At 36.9% G+C, this 19,690-nt stretch overlaps 1 protein-coding gene across 7 annotated transcripts in view; it reads right to left on the minus strand.

Moving 5' to 3' along the window:
* ZMYM1 (zinc finger MYM-type containing 1) overlaps positions 1–19,690 on the minus strand; it is a 35,788-nt gene that overhangs the window by 3,324 nt on the left and 12,774 nt on the right. For 5 of the 7 annotated variants that reach the window (XM_038557951.1, XM_038557952.1, XM_038557954.1 and 2 more), the window contains 5 exons: positions 15,781–15,952; positions 10,716–10,869; positions 9,301–9,438; positions 9,014–9,051; positions 4,741–8,480 (listed from right to left, as the gene is read on the minus strand). In XM_038557951.1, the coding sequence (XP_038413879.1) occupies positions 6,180–8,480; positions 9,014–9,051; positions 9,301–9,438; positions 10,716–10,869; positions 15,781–15,952 (2,803 nt within the window). In that variant the 3' untranslated portion in view covers positions 4,741–6,179. Of the gene's footprint in view, positions 1–4,740; positions 8,481–9,013; positions 9,052–9,300; positions 9,439–10,715; positions 10,870–15,780; positions 15,953–19,690 lie in introns of those variants that run through there. The other 2 variants (XM_038557953.1, XR_005370185.1) reach the window with 2 other exon arrangements.

Genomic DNA, 19,690 nt, shown 5'->3' on the forward strand with positions numbered 1-19,690 from the left:
GGACACCTGGGTGGCTCAGTGGTTGAGTCCTTTGGCCCAGGGTGTGATCCCAGGGTCCTGGGATCAAGTCCCACGTCAGGCTCCCTGCAGGGAGCCTGCTTCTCCCTCTGCCTGTGTCTCTGCCTCTCTCTCTGCATCTCTCATGAATAAAATCCTTAAAAATAAGTGTCATTATGAAAAACTATGAAAATAATCAGATTTACCTTCCTTTATAAGTGACTTCGCTTTTTAGCCTGGATTCTCTCTCTTTTTTTTTTAATGATAGTTACACAGAGAGAGAGAGAGGCAGAGACACAGGCGCTAAACCGCTGCACCACCCAGGGATCCCTAGCCTGGATTCTCAAAGGAATTTTTTTCTTTAAACAAAAAAATTTTTTTGGCCATGACTATTCTGGGTCATGTTCTTAAGCATACAGCTTATCTTTTCAATACATAGTCTTTTTCTTTTTTTATAGATTTGAGAGCGAGTGTCAGAAGGGACAGAGGGAGAGAGAACCTCAAGCTGACTCCCCAGAGTCCAACGCCCCATCGCATGATGCTGAGATCATGACCTGAGGTGATACCAGGTGTCACTCAACCGCCTGAACCACCCATGGGCCCCAATACATCAAGTCTTTCAATTTCAGGCAAGCTCCTTTGATTTACAGAGTATTCGTTAGGGTCCAGTGAGGACAGAGAAGCCATATTAGTTATCTGAGCAGAGGGACTATGAAAACAAATGAACAAGTAAGAGGTAAGTAGGTTACTGAAAGAATAAAAAGAAAACACCAAAACGTCATAGAAGCAAATTAAATTCTCAGGGATGAGAGAACAAAATAAAGGAGATAGGAATTAAAATTTAGAGGGACCTCATGGAGCTGAAAGTCGGACCTCTGAGGAAGGATGCTGGTGCTGCTGGTGGCCCTGAGACCTAGATCCCCGCAGTCACGCTAGCGTCTCACGACATGATCAAAGCAGTTCCGTAGGTGTTGTGAAAACTGCAACTGTGTTCAGTTCCTGCTCGGGAGGGAGGAGGCGCTCTCACGGTGAAGCAGCACTGTTGGAATGATGCTCACAACCACGCACCTACATAAAGCCCAGGAAGCACACAGGAAGGAACAAATCCCTTCTCCCTCAGGCTTGGCACCGTCCTCCAGTGTCCCCTATGGAACAGGCTGGAGAACTGCTGTGGTTCGGAGATCCAGCTTTATCATCCACAAAGCAGACAGAATGGTGGGTGTGGAGCTGAGGCAAAATCTGTTTTTTTTTTTTTTTAAGTTTATTTATCCACGACACACACACAGGCAGAGGGAGAAGCAGGCTCAATGCAGGGAGCCTGATGTGGGACTCAATCCCAGGACCCCAGGATCACACCCTGGGCTGAAGGCAGGTGCTCAACCGCTGAGCCACCCAGGTGTCCCAAGACAAAATCTTAGTAACTGGCATCCGGTTTTTACTATTTGTTCTTTTCTATCGCTTTGGATTACTGTGTAGCTTTCGATGTTCTTTTCCGTTGCCTCAATTTTTCTGAAGATTCCTTTTATATGGATATCAAGTCTTCTGTATTTGGTAACACTGTCTCTTGAATCCTTGCAGTCTCTTGTTTTGATGGGAAACATTTCCTTCCTTCCCATTCTGTTTCTTAGGGATTATCAGTCGTCTTACTCACATTGGAGTCCCTTCTAGTTTAGTTTTCAGTTTTTTCTTTTTAGAGTAGGCTCCGTGCCCAGTGTAGAGCCCAGCGCAGGCTCTGAACTCCCAACCCTGAGACTGAGACCTGAGCTGATATCAAATTGGACACTTAGCTGACTGAGCCACCCAGGGCCCTGAGTTTTCAGTTTTAAAGTGACTTTTCCCCTTTAATTTCTAATGCTTTGCTGAATTGTTACTGATCTTTTAAAATCTTTCATCTACTTATCTGAGCTTTTCTAATTTTTATAGCTTTCATAATTTTCTTAAACTTTTATAGCTTGGTTTAAAACCATTTTTATGTTTTTAAGGATAATTCTGTTTCCTATTTTTGTATTAAATTCTACAATTCTGTTGTTTGCTTCTATGTGAAATGCATTTTCCTGTACTTTTAGGGAGGTAGAAAGGACAAATTAACTTTTCTGGCCCCAAGGTCCATTCAATTCTATTATTTTCACAAAATGACCTGAGATTCTGCTTCTGATTCTCTCCTTCATTTCACTCTATACATGGTCTTTCCTTTGTCCCTACTATCCCTGTCCTGATCAATTTGGTGTCTATAGCTAGCAGTTCCTCCTTAATTGAGGTGTTTGGAAATAAAGCTTCTGTTAGTTTCAAGATTTCAGAAGAACCAAAAAGAAAAAGTTCATATGGACTGAGACTACTCCCAAAATCTTCAGAACTTAGCACAGTCCCCTTAAATTCACCAGCTGACATCTGCAGGAACCTTCTGTTTGGGTTGTTTCCAAATTAGCCTGCCATGCTTTCTAGTGGAAATCTGTTGATTTGGGGGATCTCTTGATTTTCAAGGCTATCAGATGTCCCACTGCTTTTCCTCCATGGCTTTCTAAAGATAGCCAATACCATTCAGGATTGGTTTTGAGTTTGTCACTACCTAATCTTATTTGGGGACTATGGGGATACACGGTCACCAAGATTGGTTGTAGATGCTGGGCATCAATTTCTACTTCAATGGATTTGGGGAGATTAAAAAACTATACTATTTCTGTGATCTTCTGTTCTTTTTTTTTTAATTTTAATTTAATTTTATTTTTCTTTTATGAGAGAGAGAGAGAGGCAGAGACACAGGCAGAGGGAGAAGCAGGCTCCATGCACCGGGAGCCCGATGTGGGATTCGATTCCGGATCTCCAGGATCGCGCCGGCCAAAGGCAGGCGCCAAACCGATGCGCCACCCAGGGATCCCTTAATTTTTATTTATTTTTGATAGTCACAGAGAGAGAGAGAGAGAGAGAGAGAGAGAGAGAGAGAGAGGCAGAGACATAGGCAGGAGAAGCAGACTCCATGCACCGGGAGCCTGATGTGGGATTTGATCCTGGGTCTCCAGGATAGCGCCCTGGGCCAAAGGCAGGCGCCAAACTGCTGCGCCACCCAGGGATCCCTCTTCTGTTCTTTAATACACTTCTGGTGGTTAATCTTTTATTTGGGAACATTTCTGACAAGTTTGTATAGGAGTTAGTAGAGCACAGTGATTGGGAGCACGGGCTAGTCACACTGCCTAGATATAAATCCTACGTTCACCATTTACTAACTGTGTGATCCGTATCCCCTTTTTTTTTTGTTTCCTGTGTAAAACAATAGGTTGTTGAGAGATCTAACTGAAACAACCTAAGTAAAGCACTGAACAGAGTACTATATTACATAGTAGGTATTCAACCAAGATAGCTGTCTTAATTACTGTATTTTTCTTTTTCAGGTCTAGGTCTTATATTACTCACCTTATAGACTACCAAAAAAAAAAAAGTAAAAACCAAAACATTTGAATATTAAAAAAGAAAAAAAAAAACCCAACCCAACCTCTTGAAATCAATTCCTGGTTTCATGATAATATAGAAACTACAACTGCGAACAGCTAGAAAATAATGAAAATGAGAAAAACACATGGTTGACAAAGGTGAGTTCAGAGGAATATTCAGAGCACTAAAGCACTTTCATTACAAAATAGAAAAGAATGAAAACACATGCAAGAAGCATTCAGTACTAGAGGTTAACTAATTGCCTATTTTGTTTTCTTTCTCTTTTTTAAAGGTAAAGTAGAGGGCAGCCCGGGTGGCTCAGCGGTTTAGTGCCACCTTCAGCTCAGGGCCTGATCCTGGAGACCTGGGATCGAGTCTCATGTCGGGCTCCCTGCATGGAGCCTGCTTCTCCCTCTGCCTGTGTCTCTGCCTCTCTCTGTGTCTCTCATGAATAAATAAAATCTTTTTTTTTTTTTTTTAAAAAGGTAAAGTAGAAATCAATGAATTAAAAAAAAAAAAGACAGTAAAATGATAATACCAAATGTTGGTAAGTATGTGCAGAACAGAGACACTCAGGTAGTGGTGGGAAAGAAAAACATATAAAGCCGAGGCTTAATTAAAGTGGAAGATGAACATAGCCTTGAATTATCGAGTCTACTTTCAGGTTAAGTACCCTAGAGCAGACTTTCCCAACTAGCATGTCAGGGATAGGTGGCTGGGTAAGGCCTTTACTGGCCACAGCTTCCAAAACCTCATCTTTTTCCTAGTGCAGCCTATAAATATTATTTTCTGTATTATCATCCACCTAAAGAACTGCTGAGTAACTTCTTCTAGCATCTTTCTTGGACCGCCACATTAGAAAGCTAAGTTTCATTGGAGTCAGGGCCTTGTTTTAGTCTCTGCAGGATCTCCAGCAGCTAGAACAGTGTTTAGTATATAGTACTTGTTGAAAAACATTTGTTGAATGTGCAAATGCATACTACATATGGAAATGTCATTGGAGTATTATAAAAGTGCAAAATCAAGGAGTATAAAATTTCCATTTAAATAGAGAAAGGATGAACATGTACAATCATATAATGGGGTAATATTCAGCAGCTAAAAATAAATGAACTAGAAATCCCATCTATAAATTTCAAAAACATTGAATGAAAAAAATTATTGGAAGGTATGTACAATGCAACAGAGTTTTATATAAAGTTCATAAATATGAAACAAAGCTATCTTTTAAGTATAAAATTAAACATTCATGAAAAGAAGCACAACAAATCATTGCTTCTGGGGAAAATAGAAGAGGAATGCTATCAGTAAACAATCTGCAAGAGAGCTCCATCTTGCTCTGTAATATTTTATTTCTGAAGTAAAAATCTGGAACATAGTAAAATGTTAGGATTTAATAGGATTAAATGTTATTTAGTATACTCTTTGTATTTTTAGGTTAAACCATAATATTTTTAAAAGGTAGGACTGATAAATAAATCTAAGAATGTGTCTGAAAAACAAGTCAGTCAGTCACTGGCTGGCTAATCAAGAAAGGAAGCATGTATATAGAAATTGATGAGGAAACTTAGTATACAAAAAAAATAAAAAACTTTCTATAGCTCTATATAAATCAGTTTTTGAAAAACCTAAATAAAATGGATGCTCTCTCTAGAAAAATTACAAATAATAATTGAGGAGAAAGAAACAGAATGGTGGCAGAAAAATATTCTTAAAAGAAACAAAATTCTAGGCCTAGATACATCTACCACTAAATTCTTGTAAGTCTCTGAGAAACAGATTTTCCTTTATCACCGGAACCTTTTTAAAGTATAGTGATAGAAAAAGAGTTTTTTTTTTTTGGGGGGGGGTGTTATTTGTTATTCAGTCATATTTTCATAAGGCAGATTAAGAATTCATATTGTGTCATCTAGCTATTTGTGTCAACCAAAACCACAGCCATGTTTAACCATGACAGTTCATAGGAAAAGGAAATACAAATAGCTCAAGTAGATACCTAACCTTATTCTTCAGTGAAAATACGAAATTCCACTGGGGCTTAGAACAGATTGGTAAAGATCAATATGTTTCAGAACTCTGTTTATAAAGATTCAAGGAAATAGGCAATATCACACACACATGGTTGAATGGGACTTAAATGGGCATAATCCTTATAGAGCAATTTGTCAGTATTTATCAAGAATAGAAATGCATAAATCTTCTGACCTAGTAATTGCAATTTAAAATTTTATCTTAAAAAATAAAAAATAAAATTTTATCTTACAGTAACTCACTCATGTGCAGTATGACCTACATACAAGGTTACTAAATGTGGCATTCTTTATAATAGCAAAATACTGGAAAGAATTTAAATGTTTGCTCTTAGGGACTGCTCAAATATTTTATGGTACATCCATACAATGAAATTCTATGTAGTTGTAAAACGAAACCAAGAAACTATGTACTGATATAGGACAATTCAAAAATATGTTAAGCGGACAAGCTGAAGAATGGTGTGCACTGCAGAGTACTATCTATGAAAAATATCGCCAGGAGCGTATCTGAGAAACAGCTAACACAACAGGGAGGGGGAATTGCATACTACAAAGGGGAAAGAGACTTTTCATTATACATCAGTCTGGTTTTTGAATTTTGAATCAAGTGATTGTTACATGTTCTGATGAAAAAAAAATGTTTTCTTAGAAAATAAAATTCTGAAATTAAACATTCCAATAGAAATACAAAATTCTTTTTACGTAAATCCAAATTAGCAAGTGTTATATTTCTTTCATCCGATGGATAAACTTTTCCACAATTCCATTGAGTCTTTCAGGTTCCATCAGTTTATTTACCAATTCCTGCTCAATAGCCATTAGGGCCAGGCCACTAAGCTTCTCTTGTCCCATGGTATGACATAAATATGTTTTAAGACGGGGCAGTGTAGAAAATATATTTTGAGCACTTGAAGTAACTGGCCAAGACAAACCAATATATAATAACTTTGATATGCAGGGAATATTATTGTGAAGACCATGCTGAATAAACAAATAGCCAAGATCGATGAAGTTGATACAATCATAATTTATGACAAAATTGAGCTTTGCATATTGCCGATAAAATCTAAGTTCTGGGATGATGTCTGCATCAAGTTTATAAAATTCTTGGACCTGTTTGGCTGTTGTTTCATTTAATGGTTCATTCCATTTAAATAATAGTTCTGAAATTTGTTTCATTTTGCAATAATCAAACTCTGAAAAACATAATTTTAAATTATCTAATATAGTGTCCAATCCTTGGTAATAAATATTAATTTTATATTGTTCTTCTGTTGAGGTAGGAAAAAACATACTATCTGAATTGCCAAAATCTATTGTTTTCTGAATTTTTCTTCTTTTCTGAAAAGAAGGTCTTTCAACTTCAAAACCTTTACTGGTTATTTTTTGACATATTTCCTCTGCTCCATCCCAGATAGTTTTGAAATAGGCATCATTTCTCTCAGATGATAAACATTCTAAAATTGCTTCTATTTTTGAAGACAATGAAAAAATATCTATGGTTTCACTTTGAAGCTCTTTGGAAAGAATTCCTGTAACACTTAAGACTCGATAAAGAAATTTCAAACAAAAGATAAATTCAAATTTGGAGACCAGTATTAACAAATTATTCAATTCATCAGCCAAACTTGTGTTTGAAGAATGGCTTGATACAACTTCCAAAGTTTCAATAATCTCCGGAAGACCCTCAATCACAGATAGTAATATATGATCGTGAACTGTCCAACATGATTGTGATATATGTTTCTTGCATGTTTTGTTTGGACTTAGCTTACAGATGTTTTGAAAATTTGCAGACATTTCCCCAGACATATGAATAGTGTTGAACAAAGAGCTGAGAGTATTTAGAGTACTTCGGAGTTCTTTCACTTCTTTACAAAACCTAATTACTGCTAAATCCAAAAAATGTGCATAACAATGTATGTACAAAGCTCTTGGCTCTTCTTTTTTGAACTCTGCTGCAATTTTATTAAATTTTCCCCTCAAATTGGCGGTACTATCATAGGCCTGGCCACATATCTTATTCAGATCAACTCCAATTTGCTGCAGGTACGTTTTGATAGTCCTATGTAATTTAGTCCCACTCATCTCTTTAACATCTATGAAGCCCAAAAATCTTTCTTTAATTAAGATAGCCTTTGACATTTTTTGTGGGTATCTTACATAAATTGCAAGCTGTTCTTTAGTGGCACTATCAGTTGTCTCATCACATATTATAGAAAAAGCTGAGGAGACATTGATTTCATCCACAATATCTTGCAGCATTTCAGTCTTTATTATTTCAATAATATCATTTTGAATTTGTGTACTATTGTAGAAGTCAACTTGTGAATTCATAAGTCGAAATATTTCTTCTCCTTTATCTTTTGCTCTGATTTCTAACAGTTCTAAAAAATTACCTTTATTCATAGATGAAATTGATTGGTCATTTCCTCTTAATGGTAAACACTGCTTCCCAAGAAATAAAATATTTTCAATTATAAGCTTTAGGTACTTTTTATTTCCTTCAATCTGCTTTGAATGAATAGATAAATTATCATTGACTGCTTCATCAGAAAACTGGTGTTCCCTCCAAAACTGCAATGACTTCAAATGCATTTCACTTTTTTCATGCTTCCTGAATTTTTCTAGAGTCTTTTTCCAATTAGAAATTCCTTGGCCTGCAAATGATTCTCCTCCACAACTAAAATTTTTTTGGCAGAACAACTGGCATGAATAACAGAATGTCACATCCTTCTTAATACTGTTTTTCAAATGTTGGAGATTTGAACACCAAGATTTTTTAATACTTCGTGATTTATCTTTAACTTTTTGTACTTTGGATGTAAACTTTGGGTGACATAGTCCATCACTTATTTTCATAGATTTCATATTGTATGTAGCATCTTGGTTTGACACTTGATCTCTTTGTACTTCTACACTGGAGTCAACTGTATGCTGACTGGGTACTGATGAAGATGGTGAAAGCCTTGGCTGTTCAACACTATTATTAGCAACACCATTACTTGATTCACTGGGTAAACTCTTAGCAATGTTTGGGAGAAAAAGAAAAAAAACATTTGTTCGAACAGTTTTCAAATGATTAATATATCAAACATATCTATTCTAGTAACACAATAAAATGAATGGGCGAGTTGCAATATGAGCTCCACTAGAGGGAAACATTAACAATTATTTATAATATAATGTTGCAATCTAGACTCAGCATTAAACGTTCAAAGAATCTTTTGGTATGTAATTGTAATAAAAATAATTTTTATTGCTCATGTGACCTAGAATATTGAAAAAGGTAATAAAGAACCCAGAGGAAAAACTATGACTAATAATACTTGTTTAAATATTCTTATTAATAGTGTCAAGTCAAACCTGGGATTTGGGAAATTGAATATGAATACCAAAAGATGTTTCTTGTTCAACTTTTTTGAGCCTTAGGATGAAAATAGGAATGAATATGCATATATATGTATATATATACACATATATATATGTTTACATATATAAATGTACAAAATATGCTTAAAAAAGACAGGGTCGAAAGTATTAAGAACAAAACTTACATCTACAATGACTTTTGCTGTTACTGAAGAAACTGTATCTGGTAAAATAAAAGAGTAACATCAATTCAAGATCTTATACTATAATCTATAAAACAGCATCATAAAAAAAAAATAAATAAATAAATAAATAAATAAATAAAACAGCATCATAAACTACAATTGCTTATTTCATATCAGACAACAAAAACAACCTAAGAATATAGATAGATTCCTCAAGGATGTGAAGACAGTGTATATATCAAGTATCTTTTGTTTTTTTATATCAAGTATCTTTATATCAATTTTACCTTGTAAGACATCAGAGTTCATGATGGGCAGGGAAACATGAGTATCTGCCAATGACACTATATTGCTTATAACTGGAGTTGTATCTTTCTTTGGAGCTAAGAGCTCTGTTGAGGCATCCTGTACCACAGAAACATTTACTGAAAAAAATTAAAAGATTTCTCAACAACCAGGAGAATCAATCAGAAAGCACTGTTTAATAACCAGTGTTTCAACAAACAATGCAAATATCCAATAGCTTTAGGTATTGCTGGAAATTGGAGTAGGGCTTATAGCCAGGTTCTTTAGCATAAACACATTAGTACCCTGAAACTGATAATTTACATTTTCCATTTTTTAATATATTTGACCTTTGCATACAACTTCTCAAGTCCCTTTATGTCATTTACATGAAATTACCCACGAAGAATAGAAAAGAGATTCCTTCAATATCTCCTAATGGATATCAGATCTTTCATCTTTTAAACACATTATTTTATTTTAAGTAATTTCTAGGGGATCCCCTTGTGGCTCAGCGGTTTGGTGCCTGCCTTCTGCCCGGGGCGTGGTCCTGGGGTCCCGGGATAGAGTCCCGCATCGGGCTCCTTGCATGGAGTCTGCTTCTCCCGCTGCCTGTGTCTCTGCCTCTCTCTCTCTCTCTGTGTCTCTCATGAATAAATAAAATCTTAAAAAAAAAAAAATTTCTACACTCAATGTGGGGTTCTAACTCATAACCCCAAGATTAAGAGTCACTCGCTCTACTGACTGAGCCAGCCAAGCACCCCTAATGGGTCTCATTTCTAACTCTTTCAAGATTCATAACCCTCAACATGACTGGAGTTAGACTGGTATCTAAGCTAGTATTGCAGAGATTTCTAGAATAAACCAGTTTACATGAAGTACAAACCTCAGGGGTATCATTTTCTTTATTATCTATGTAAAATAGCACTAATGGTCCTATATGAGGCTCTTTGATAGAATACAAAGTTGGCCCTGGGTTACTTGTGCTTTTCTATTAATGAACTTTCAAGTATTTCCAACTAGCTCCACTTCCTATAAAAAAACATAACTGATACCCTTATTTTTACAAAGCAGGGCTAAGTATAAAATTCTATATTCTAATATGATGATCTTTACAAATAAATATTAAGTCTTTGGTTGTGAAGTAGGCTTCCTTTTACATAAAACTACTGGAAAACATTTTTTTCCTTTTAAATGTAGGCTCCATGCCCAATGTGGGGCTTGAATTCAGGACCCTGAGAGCAAGAGTCACGTGCTCTACCGACTGAGCCAGCCAGGTGCACCTGGAAAACATTTTTTTTGCAACGAGTTTTATACTGTTTTGACTCATGTTGAGATAAATCAAGGTGATAAACTAAAGGAAATTAGTAATATTCAACAGTTTCTAAACCTCTGATAACTTCTAAGCAAACATTACCTGTTGATGATTCCATCTTAGCTTTATTGTAAGCAGAGAAACAATTAACAGAACAGAAGAGGTCTGTCTTCCCAAAGTCATTGGTGGTCTCAATCATTTCATCTGAGGGCTTCAATGATTTGCAAAGAACAGATGTAAGTGTTTGGGTTGGTTTCTGTTTAAAGATTAAAGTTATATTCATATTCCTGGTGTATGACATATTATCAACAAACAAAAACACACCCATTATTGCTCCTCTTAGCTAAAATATAACAAGTAATGATAATGAAGTCACATTTTTACACTTTCTTAAAAATCGGAAAAAAATAAGCACTGAATGTTATATGCAACTGATGAATCACTAAAGTCTACCTTGAAACTAATAATACACTATATGCTAACTAACTTGAATTAGAAACAAACAAAAAAGAGGAAAAAAAGGCACTATAGATTAGAGTGACTAAAATGAAAGAAATAGATCATTCCAATATTTGTGTTATTTATCAGATATACATTAGTAGCAGCAGCATTATTAGATACATATTAGAAAGCAGTATGCTTTCTTCATATGCAAGCAATGAAGAAAGAGGTCATAGAATATGTTTATCACTCCAGGCAATCAACTCTGACTGGATAAATACACAAAAGTCTTACAATTATATCCCTTTCTTCAATTCCACTTTAAAAAGAAAAAGAAAAAAAAAGATTTTATTTATTTACTTGACTGAGAAAGAGCACAAGCAGGGGGAGAGGGAGAAGCAGGCTTCCTGCTTGATGTGGGGCTCCTGGGATCATGAACTGAGCTGAAGGCAGATGCTTAACCGACTGAGCCACCCAGGTGCCCCACTCAATTCCACTTTGAATATTAACTCAGGAAAGCAGAGGAGCCAGAGAACAGCTGTGGGAATCATTGCTTTTCTAGCCTAACTTCATGGTAAACACTGAAAGCATATTGTTAGAAAGTAGCACAGAAGCAGTAAGATATACAGAATATAGTACATTCAGTAAGCAGTAAGTGTGTAAAGGACATGAACTGTGTGGTTCCCCATCTATTGTTTCTACTGTAACAGGAACCATCATTTTGGGCTTAGAGCAATGGTGAAAAAGAACTGCTTTTGGGGGCATAAAATACAAGGACAAATGAAAATACCATATGCAGATTTTCTTCCATGAAAAACAGGATATTGGCAAAGGAACAATAAAACAAAAAACAATTTAAGTTTGAAAATTCTTTTATCCTTTATTAGTATGACGTTTTTATTTTGAGAAGAGCTATTTTAACATTATTTAGGGGATCCCAGGATGGCTCAGCGGTTTGGCGCCTGCCTTGAGCCCAGGGCATGATCCTGGAGACCTGGGATCGAGCCCCAGGTCAGGCTCCCTGCATGGAGCCTGCTTCTCCCTCTGCCTGTGTCTCTGCATCTCTCTCTCTCTCTCTCTGTGTCTCATGAATAAATAAAATCTTAAAAATAAAATTATTTAGCCCAATATTTAACATTAAGTAACAATACTGGTATTATTTATAGTTAATTTATTATTCATCTGGGAAAGATAACAATTAATTTATTCTATTAAGATGTGGAGGGGGCAGCCTGGGTGGCTCAGTGGCTTAGCGCCGCCTTTAGCGCAGGACGTGATCCGGGAGACCCGGGATCGAGTCCCACATCAGGCTCCCTGCATGGAGCCTGCTTCTCCCTCTGCCTGTGTCTCTGCCTCTCTCTCTCTCCTCTCTATGTATTGTCATGAATAAATAAATAAAATATTAAAAAGAAAAAAGATGTGGAGGGAAAAAAGATGTGGTCAAAGTAAGTATAATTCTATCAAGCAGGGCAGCCCTGGTGGCGCAGCAGTTTAGCGCTGCCTGCAGCCCAGGGCATGATCCTGAAGACCCTGGATCGAGTCCCACGTCAGGCTTTCTGTATGATGCCTGCTTCTCCCTCTGCCTGTGTCTCTGCCATTCTGTGTGTGTGTGTCATGAATAAATAAAATCTTTAAAAAAAAAAAAAATTCTATCAAGCAATCTACTTTAGGGTGCCTGGGTGGCTCAGTAGGTTAAGTATCTGCCTTTGGCTCAGATCATGATCCCCGGGTCCTAGGATTCAGTCCCCCTGTTCGTGCTCTCTCTCTCAAATAAATAAAATCTTTTAAAAAAAAACTATTAAAAAAAAAACCCCAGTCCATTAGAAGACATTTTTTTAAATATTTTTTTTTTAAATTTTTTTATTTATTTATGATAGTCACAGAGAGAGAGAGAGGCAGAGACACAGGCAGAGGGAGAAGCAGGCTCCATGCACCGGGAGCCCGATGTGGGAATCGATCCCGGGTCTCCAGGATCGCGCCCTGGGCCAAAGGCAGGCGCCAAACCGCTGCGCCACCCAGGGATCCCAGAAGACATTTTTTTAAATTTATTTTTTATGATAGTCACACAGAGAGAGAGAGAGGCAGAGACACAGGCAGAGGGAGAAGCAGGCTCTATGCACTGGGAGCCCGATGTGGGATTCGATCCCGGGTCTCCAGGATCGCACCCTGGGCCAAAGGCAGGCGCCAAACCGCTGCGCCACCCAGGGATCCCTAGAAGAAATTTTTTAAAAGATTTATTTATTGGGGGGGGGAGGGGTAGGGAAGGAGAATCTTAAAGCAGATTCTGCAATGACTGTGGAGTTGGACATGGGGCTCGATCCCACGACCCTGAGATCACGACCTGAGCTGAATCTAAGAGTCAGACACTTAACTGTGTCAGCCAAGCGCCCCTCAAACAATCTAGTTTTGTGTTTTTTAAAAAATATTTTATTTATTTATTCATGAGAGACACACAGAGAGAAGCAGAGACACAGGCAGAGGGAGAAGCAGGCTCCATGCAGGGAGCCCAATGTGGGACTCGATCCCGGGTCTCTGGGATCACGCCCTGGGCTGAAGGCAGATCCTCAACCATTGAGCCACCCAGGGATCCCACAATCTACTTTTAGAAATAAAAAGTCACCCTATTTTTAGACTCATAGATTTGAATATTTTTCTAATTCTTATTACAGTTAACTAACAATATTAATTTTTCTCCATTATCACTATCATAATAACTCATATGCAGGATATAGTGTTAAATGGTGCTTTTTAAACTCTTTCAACCAATCACATAGGCTAAGTATGTGGTACTCACAATAGGCTCTTAAAAACAGGACAAGGTGTATTCACTGAGTGTGAGGGATGAAGAAGGAAAAGACTGAACGGCATTTCTTGCCTTCAGAAGGCTCCCATGCCTCCCATTTTCCCACTTCTGTGCCCAAGGTCATCACATGAGCACTCTGCCACAGGGAAGATGTGGCTCACAAATGACTTAGTTGAATTCACACTTGCGGAGAATCCTATCTTGAATCGCGTGTTTTTAAGGAAGAATTTACGGAGATGGAATTGGGTCTCAAAGCATCATCCGAACAAGCAAGACAATAATCCTACCTCATGAAAGGGGCTCAGACCACTAATTGCGTTAATCTCATGTAGTCCACCAAAGCAGGACAGCTTCTCTGCTCTCAGAACCACCTACCCACGGCTCTTCTACCAGAAAGGGGATTATTTCTCATTCAGAAAAGCCTGTGACATTCTTAATTCATTTTAACATTGCTTAGGTGTAAGAAAACAGAATTAAAAACACCTTTGTGGTTGAGTTTTACGATAGGTAGGCTATTGTTACTTCTGCTATCTTTATTTGCAGTTTATTTATTTATTTTTTTAAAGATTTCATTTATCCATTCATGAGAGACAGAGGGGGAGAGAGAGGCAGAGACACAGGCAGAGGGAGAAGCAGGCTCCATGCAGGGAGCCCAATGTGGGACTTGATCCTGGGTCTCCAGGATCATGCCCTGGGCTGAAGGCGGCGCTACACTGCTGAGGCCTATTTATTTGCAGTTTATAAACAAGCTTCCATTTGCTTGGTTTTCTTCAAGGCAAGATCATCCTGAGAGTCTTTAGGAGAATCTTCATACAGCATTTATCATGAATTGTTATGTAAGAGGAACTGTCAGAAGTCTTATTTCATCTTCTTCACTGTCTTATCAACTGAAACTATTCCCAATGGTACTAAAATCTTATCCCTACATTTTCCTAAAGTGGAAACATCCACAACTAAACTAATGGAAGGAACTCAATCTTGGATATTTTGAGTCCACGTAGTCAAATTCAAATGGAGTTGTCCTTACTTTATGCAACAGGTCTTTATTCGTACCCACTTATGTGCTGTAATACTCTGAACTATTTTTTTTCAGTATTTTATTTATTTATTTGAGAGAGAGCAAGCGAGCGAGCATGAGCGTGTGGCGGGCAGGCAGAGGGAGAGGGACATGTGGGGCTCATGACCTGAGCCAAAATCAAGAGTTAGATGCTTAACCAACTGAACCACCTGGGTACCCTCTCTCTGAACTATTAAAGTAATAAGACTGTCCTTTCATCTGAAGCATTCGAAACAAACTAGAGACAGTGTAACAATAAGTAAGCCCCACGGTTCTCAAGATAGACTTCATGATGAGGTTGCTGGAGTGAAAGTGAAAAACAGGCATTACTACAGTGTTTCACATTCTAGTATTTTACTTTATACTGAATCTAGGATTTAAAAAAAATTCAGTAAAGGGGAGCCTGGGTGGCTTAGTGAGTTAAGCATCTGCCTTTGGCTAGGGACACGATCCTAGTGTCCTGGGGTCCAGCTCTGCATCAGGCTCCCTGCTCAGTGGGGAGTCTGCTTCTCCCTCTCCCTTCGCCTGTTGCTCCCACTGCTTGGGCCCTCTCTTTCTGTCAAATAAATAAATAAAATCTTGGAAAAAATTTTTTTAATTCAGTAAAAACTCTAACATTTAAACAAAATAATCAGAATCCCTAAAAACTAGGGTGCCTGGGTGACTTGGTTAGCTAAGCGCCTGCCTTTGGCTCAGGTCATAATTCCAGAGTCATAAAACTGAGTCCTGCATTGGGCTTCCTGCTAAGCGGGGAGTCTGCTTCTCCCTCTGCCCTCCCCCCTGCTCATGCTCTCTCTCAATAAACCAAATATATAAATAAATATCTTTAAAAAAAAGAATTCTTAAAAGTTAGATTTTCAACTTACAACAGTAGTCTTCTGACACATGCTGCACTTGGTTAAAATGCTATTAGTACATATGGTAACAAATACTTTTCTTTTTTCTTCATATGATGAAAGACAAGATTGGCTGCAAAAATTTTTGCTAGATGTATCTTCTAGCTGGACACTGATCACATCCTTTAGATTTAAGAGGTCTCTAAAAAGAAAAACAAGGGCACCATTAAACACTTTTAGAAGTTAAAGCACTCCTTCAAGTAACCCTCTCCCATTTCACCTACCTTTAGATTATGCAACAGCAAAAAAAAAAAAAAAAAAAAAAGATTATGCAACAGCAGGGACATCAGCCTTGAAATAACAAAACCTGAATTTGGTATTTAGTTCTAGAATTTATACTACATAATGTTGGGTAAGTCATTTATACTCCCAAATGCTGATTCCTTTATCTATAAAGTAGGGATTACAAAACACATCTGATAGCACAGTTTTGAGGATTACCTAGTTGCATTAGTTAGTGCTAGTGATAATAGAATGTTGATGAGCAATCACATATTCATACCTGACCAACTCTGTAATCTACAAGACAGAGGATACCAAACTATGGCCCGCAAAACTCTAGGGATCCTCCGGATACTTTTAGAGGGGTCCACTAAAACAAAACTATTTTCATATTAAAATATTATCTGCCCAAAAAAGTGTCATTTGTCTTTTTCACTATGTTAACATTGGAACTGATGATGCAAAATCAACAATGGGCCACTGCAATTCCACTCCTCGTACTGAAAAAAGTATGAAGACACACATGTTCCTAACAGCTCTATTTCAAATAGCTAAAAGATAAGGGCACTGGCCTGGCTCAGTTGGTAGAGCACATAACTCTTGATCTCAGGATTGTGAGTTCAAGGCCCACACTGGGCCTGGAACTTACTTTAAAAAGAAAAAAAAAAAAAAAAAAAAAAAAAGCCAAAAGATGGAAATAGTCCAAATGTTTACCAATGAATGAATAGATAAACAAATTGTGATATATCCATACAATGGAATATTACTCAGCTACAAAAAAGATGAAGTACTGCTATACATGCTACAACATGTATAAGCCTGGGATAAACCTTGAAAGCATTATGCTAAAAAGATGGACACAAATGGTTGTATGTTGTAGAATTCCATAATTATAAAATATCCTGAATAGATAAATCCAGATAGACTGCAGATTGGTGGTTGCCAGAGGCTAAAGAGAATTTTCTCTGGGGAGAAACTCCTTAATGGATACGTTGGAGAAATGTTTTGGAATTAGACACTGTTGAGTGTAGTAAATACTGCTGAAATGGCTTTTTATGTGGATTTCACCTCAGTAAATTGGGAGGAAAAAAAAAAAAAAAAACCAATACTGGGTAAAATGCCAGGGCCTTATTAGCACAAACTAATGCAGCTGCACCAAAACGTCCTGGTATCAGCTATTCATTGCCATACATTTGCTGTAAAAATCATTTTCTTATTAAGCTTTATCTTTGAAAACTTCTTTTTCATATTCCGTGTGATGATATGGGACAGAGACACAAAGTATTTCTCCTGCACACCAAACTATGATGGTTGTCTCCAGGAAAATCTCACGTGAGAATGTTGAGCTACAACCTGAGGTAGTTACTATTTTCATGGAACATATTTTTACTTGAAAGAACATACCATTATCCAGAGTGGATATCTAGCAAATATTTTCTCAAAAAAGAATAAAGTAAGACTGTTACTTCAAGATAAAGAGCTGACAGTATTCATTGCCAATGATAAAATTCAAGCTTTCATTGAAATTATAATTTTGGAAAATTTGCCACCTCCAACTTGATTGCGTCCCAATAGCTAAGATTTCCTGATGAGATTAGTGTTTTGTTTTTTTAACAAATGTGATTGTTAAAATATTGCATAAAGAAATATGCCAACATTTGGAAGATCTAAATAACTCAGTGAAGTAGTATTTTCCAAATTATGATAGCATGTAACAAAAAAGCATTCATTCACGTGTTAAAAAAAAAAACCCATTCAAAGTACAAACAGATCCATGTATTTTAACCTAACAGTACAAAGAATTCATTGATATGGTTTCAGATTTCACATTGTAACTAACCTTTAAGAAGTACAACCTGTTTTCTGCTAGAGTATCAAAGAGCATCCACAAAATCTAAGACTATTAAAACATACCTCCCTTTTCCAATTACTGATTGTTAGGACCAGATTTTTTTCACACTTTGGCCAAAACATTTACCAATTCATTGAACACAGAGGCAGATATGAAAACCCAGCCAGACATCGAAGAGGTTTGCAAAACTGATAAAATGATGTTCACTCAATTTTTCTTAAAATTCTTTTCACTAAAGACTACTTTTCATTAAAAATATTATTTATGTCCACATTCACTGAGTTCTTTTTAAAGGAGTTAATAATTAGTTTAAAAATTTCTCAGTTTTAGAGGCACCTGGGTGACTCAGTCAGTTAAGTGTCTGCCTTCAGCTCAGGCGGTGAGCCCAGGGTCCTGAGATTAGCCCTGCCTCGGGCTCCCTGCTCTACAGGGAGCCTGCCTCTTTCCTCTGCCTCCCCTCTCTCATGAATAAATAAAATAAAATTTCTCAGTTTTAATCTCGAACACTGTATATATTGGCAGATATAACCTACATAAAGTAAAGCTTCTGGCTTTTCAAAAAATTTTAAGAGTGTAAAGGGTTCCAGAAACCAGAATGTTTGAGAACTGCCAATGATGTCTGGCTACTTAGAAACCTCAGAACATCAATCTTTCAGGATAATAGTTTTCTAGATGAAATACTCCTGAAATCAACACTATTTTTAACACTTACAAATTTTCCTCCTGAAATAGATTGTACCAAAAATAACAGGTTCATTTCATTACTATGAATCAGTCATTTTACTGGTTTAAAATATAGCTCTAAATGCAGTATCTGAGTTGTACTATCCTTGTATTTTATTTGACAAAAATTTTTTTTCTCGGATTCACTGTGTGCCAGCTAGTGTAAAGGCATTGGGAATATAAAGATGAGCGTGATCTGGTTCCTAATCTCAAGAGATTCATAGTTTAACTGGGGCAGTATCAATTCTTTCTTTAAAAAATTTTGATTAATGCTGTGGGAATTATGAACACTATTAAAACACAGACCATGGAACAATTATTCTGAAAGGGTGGGGGTTAGTGAGAAGAGAGGAAAAAATTGTGTGGGAACAGACAAGAGGTAAGGATATTTGAGGCAGACCTTTGTGACAGAAATAAATTAGCCAAATGGAAAGGGAGGCAGAAGAAACTGCATCGGCAGAAGCATGGAAGTCTGAAAATGCTTACTGATTTACTGCTACCAGTATACTAGATTCCTGGTTTCTAATCTACTAAGTCCTTATAAATAAAAAACTAAAAAATGAATTTTCTTAAAAGTGCCTAAAATTAGCTTAAACAAATTCCAAGCACAGGACTGAACAACTTTCTTATTTATATGTGTTATACAGCATTAATGCACAGGGATATTCTGCACTCTGTTGACTGCTTTCAGAATCTCTGGTTGGTTTCAAATTGGGATACTACAGTGCAAAAATGACATTTCTTAAACACACTGCTCTCAAAAGAAGTCTTATCTAACATGATTTAAAATGTCATTTTCAAAGCCACTTTTTATTTGGTTCATGAAACAAAAACTGCATTAACTCAAAACAGATTTTTAAATCATTGCTATAAAAGAAACCTCAATAGTAACTGAAAATTAGCTAAAATCTTGAGAACTGTAGATTAATACCAGAGGCTAATGAGGAAGAAAAAAAACTTTGAGAAAAGCACAGGTTACTCTGAACAATGGACAGCCTCTTCCAGGCTATGTATGCATTATTATCACCTTTCCACCAACCTATACAATAGTATTTTGTATTAAAAAATATTTGAAAGGAAGTA

The sequence above is a fragment of the Canis lupus genome, chromosome 15, assembly GCF_011100685.1.
Source record: "Canis lupus familiaris isolate Mischka breed German Shepherd chromosome 15, alternate assembly UU_Cfam_GSD_1.0, whole genome shotgun sequence".
Lineage (NCBI taxonomy): Eukaryota > Metazoa > Chordata > Mammalia > Carnivora > Canidae > Canis > Canis lupus.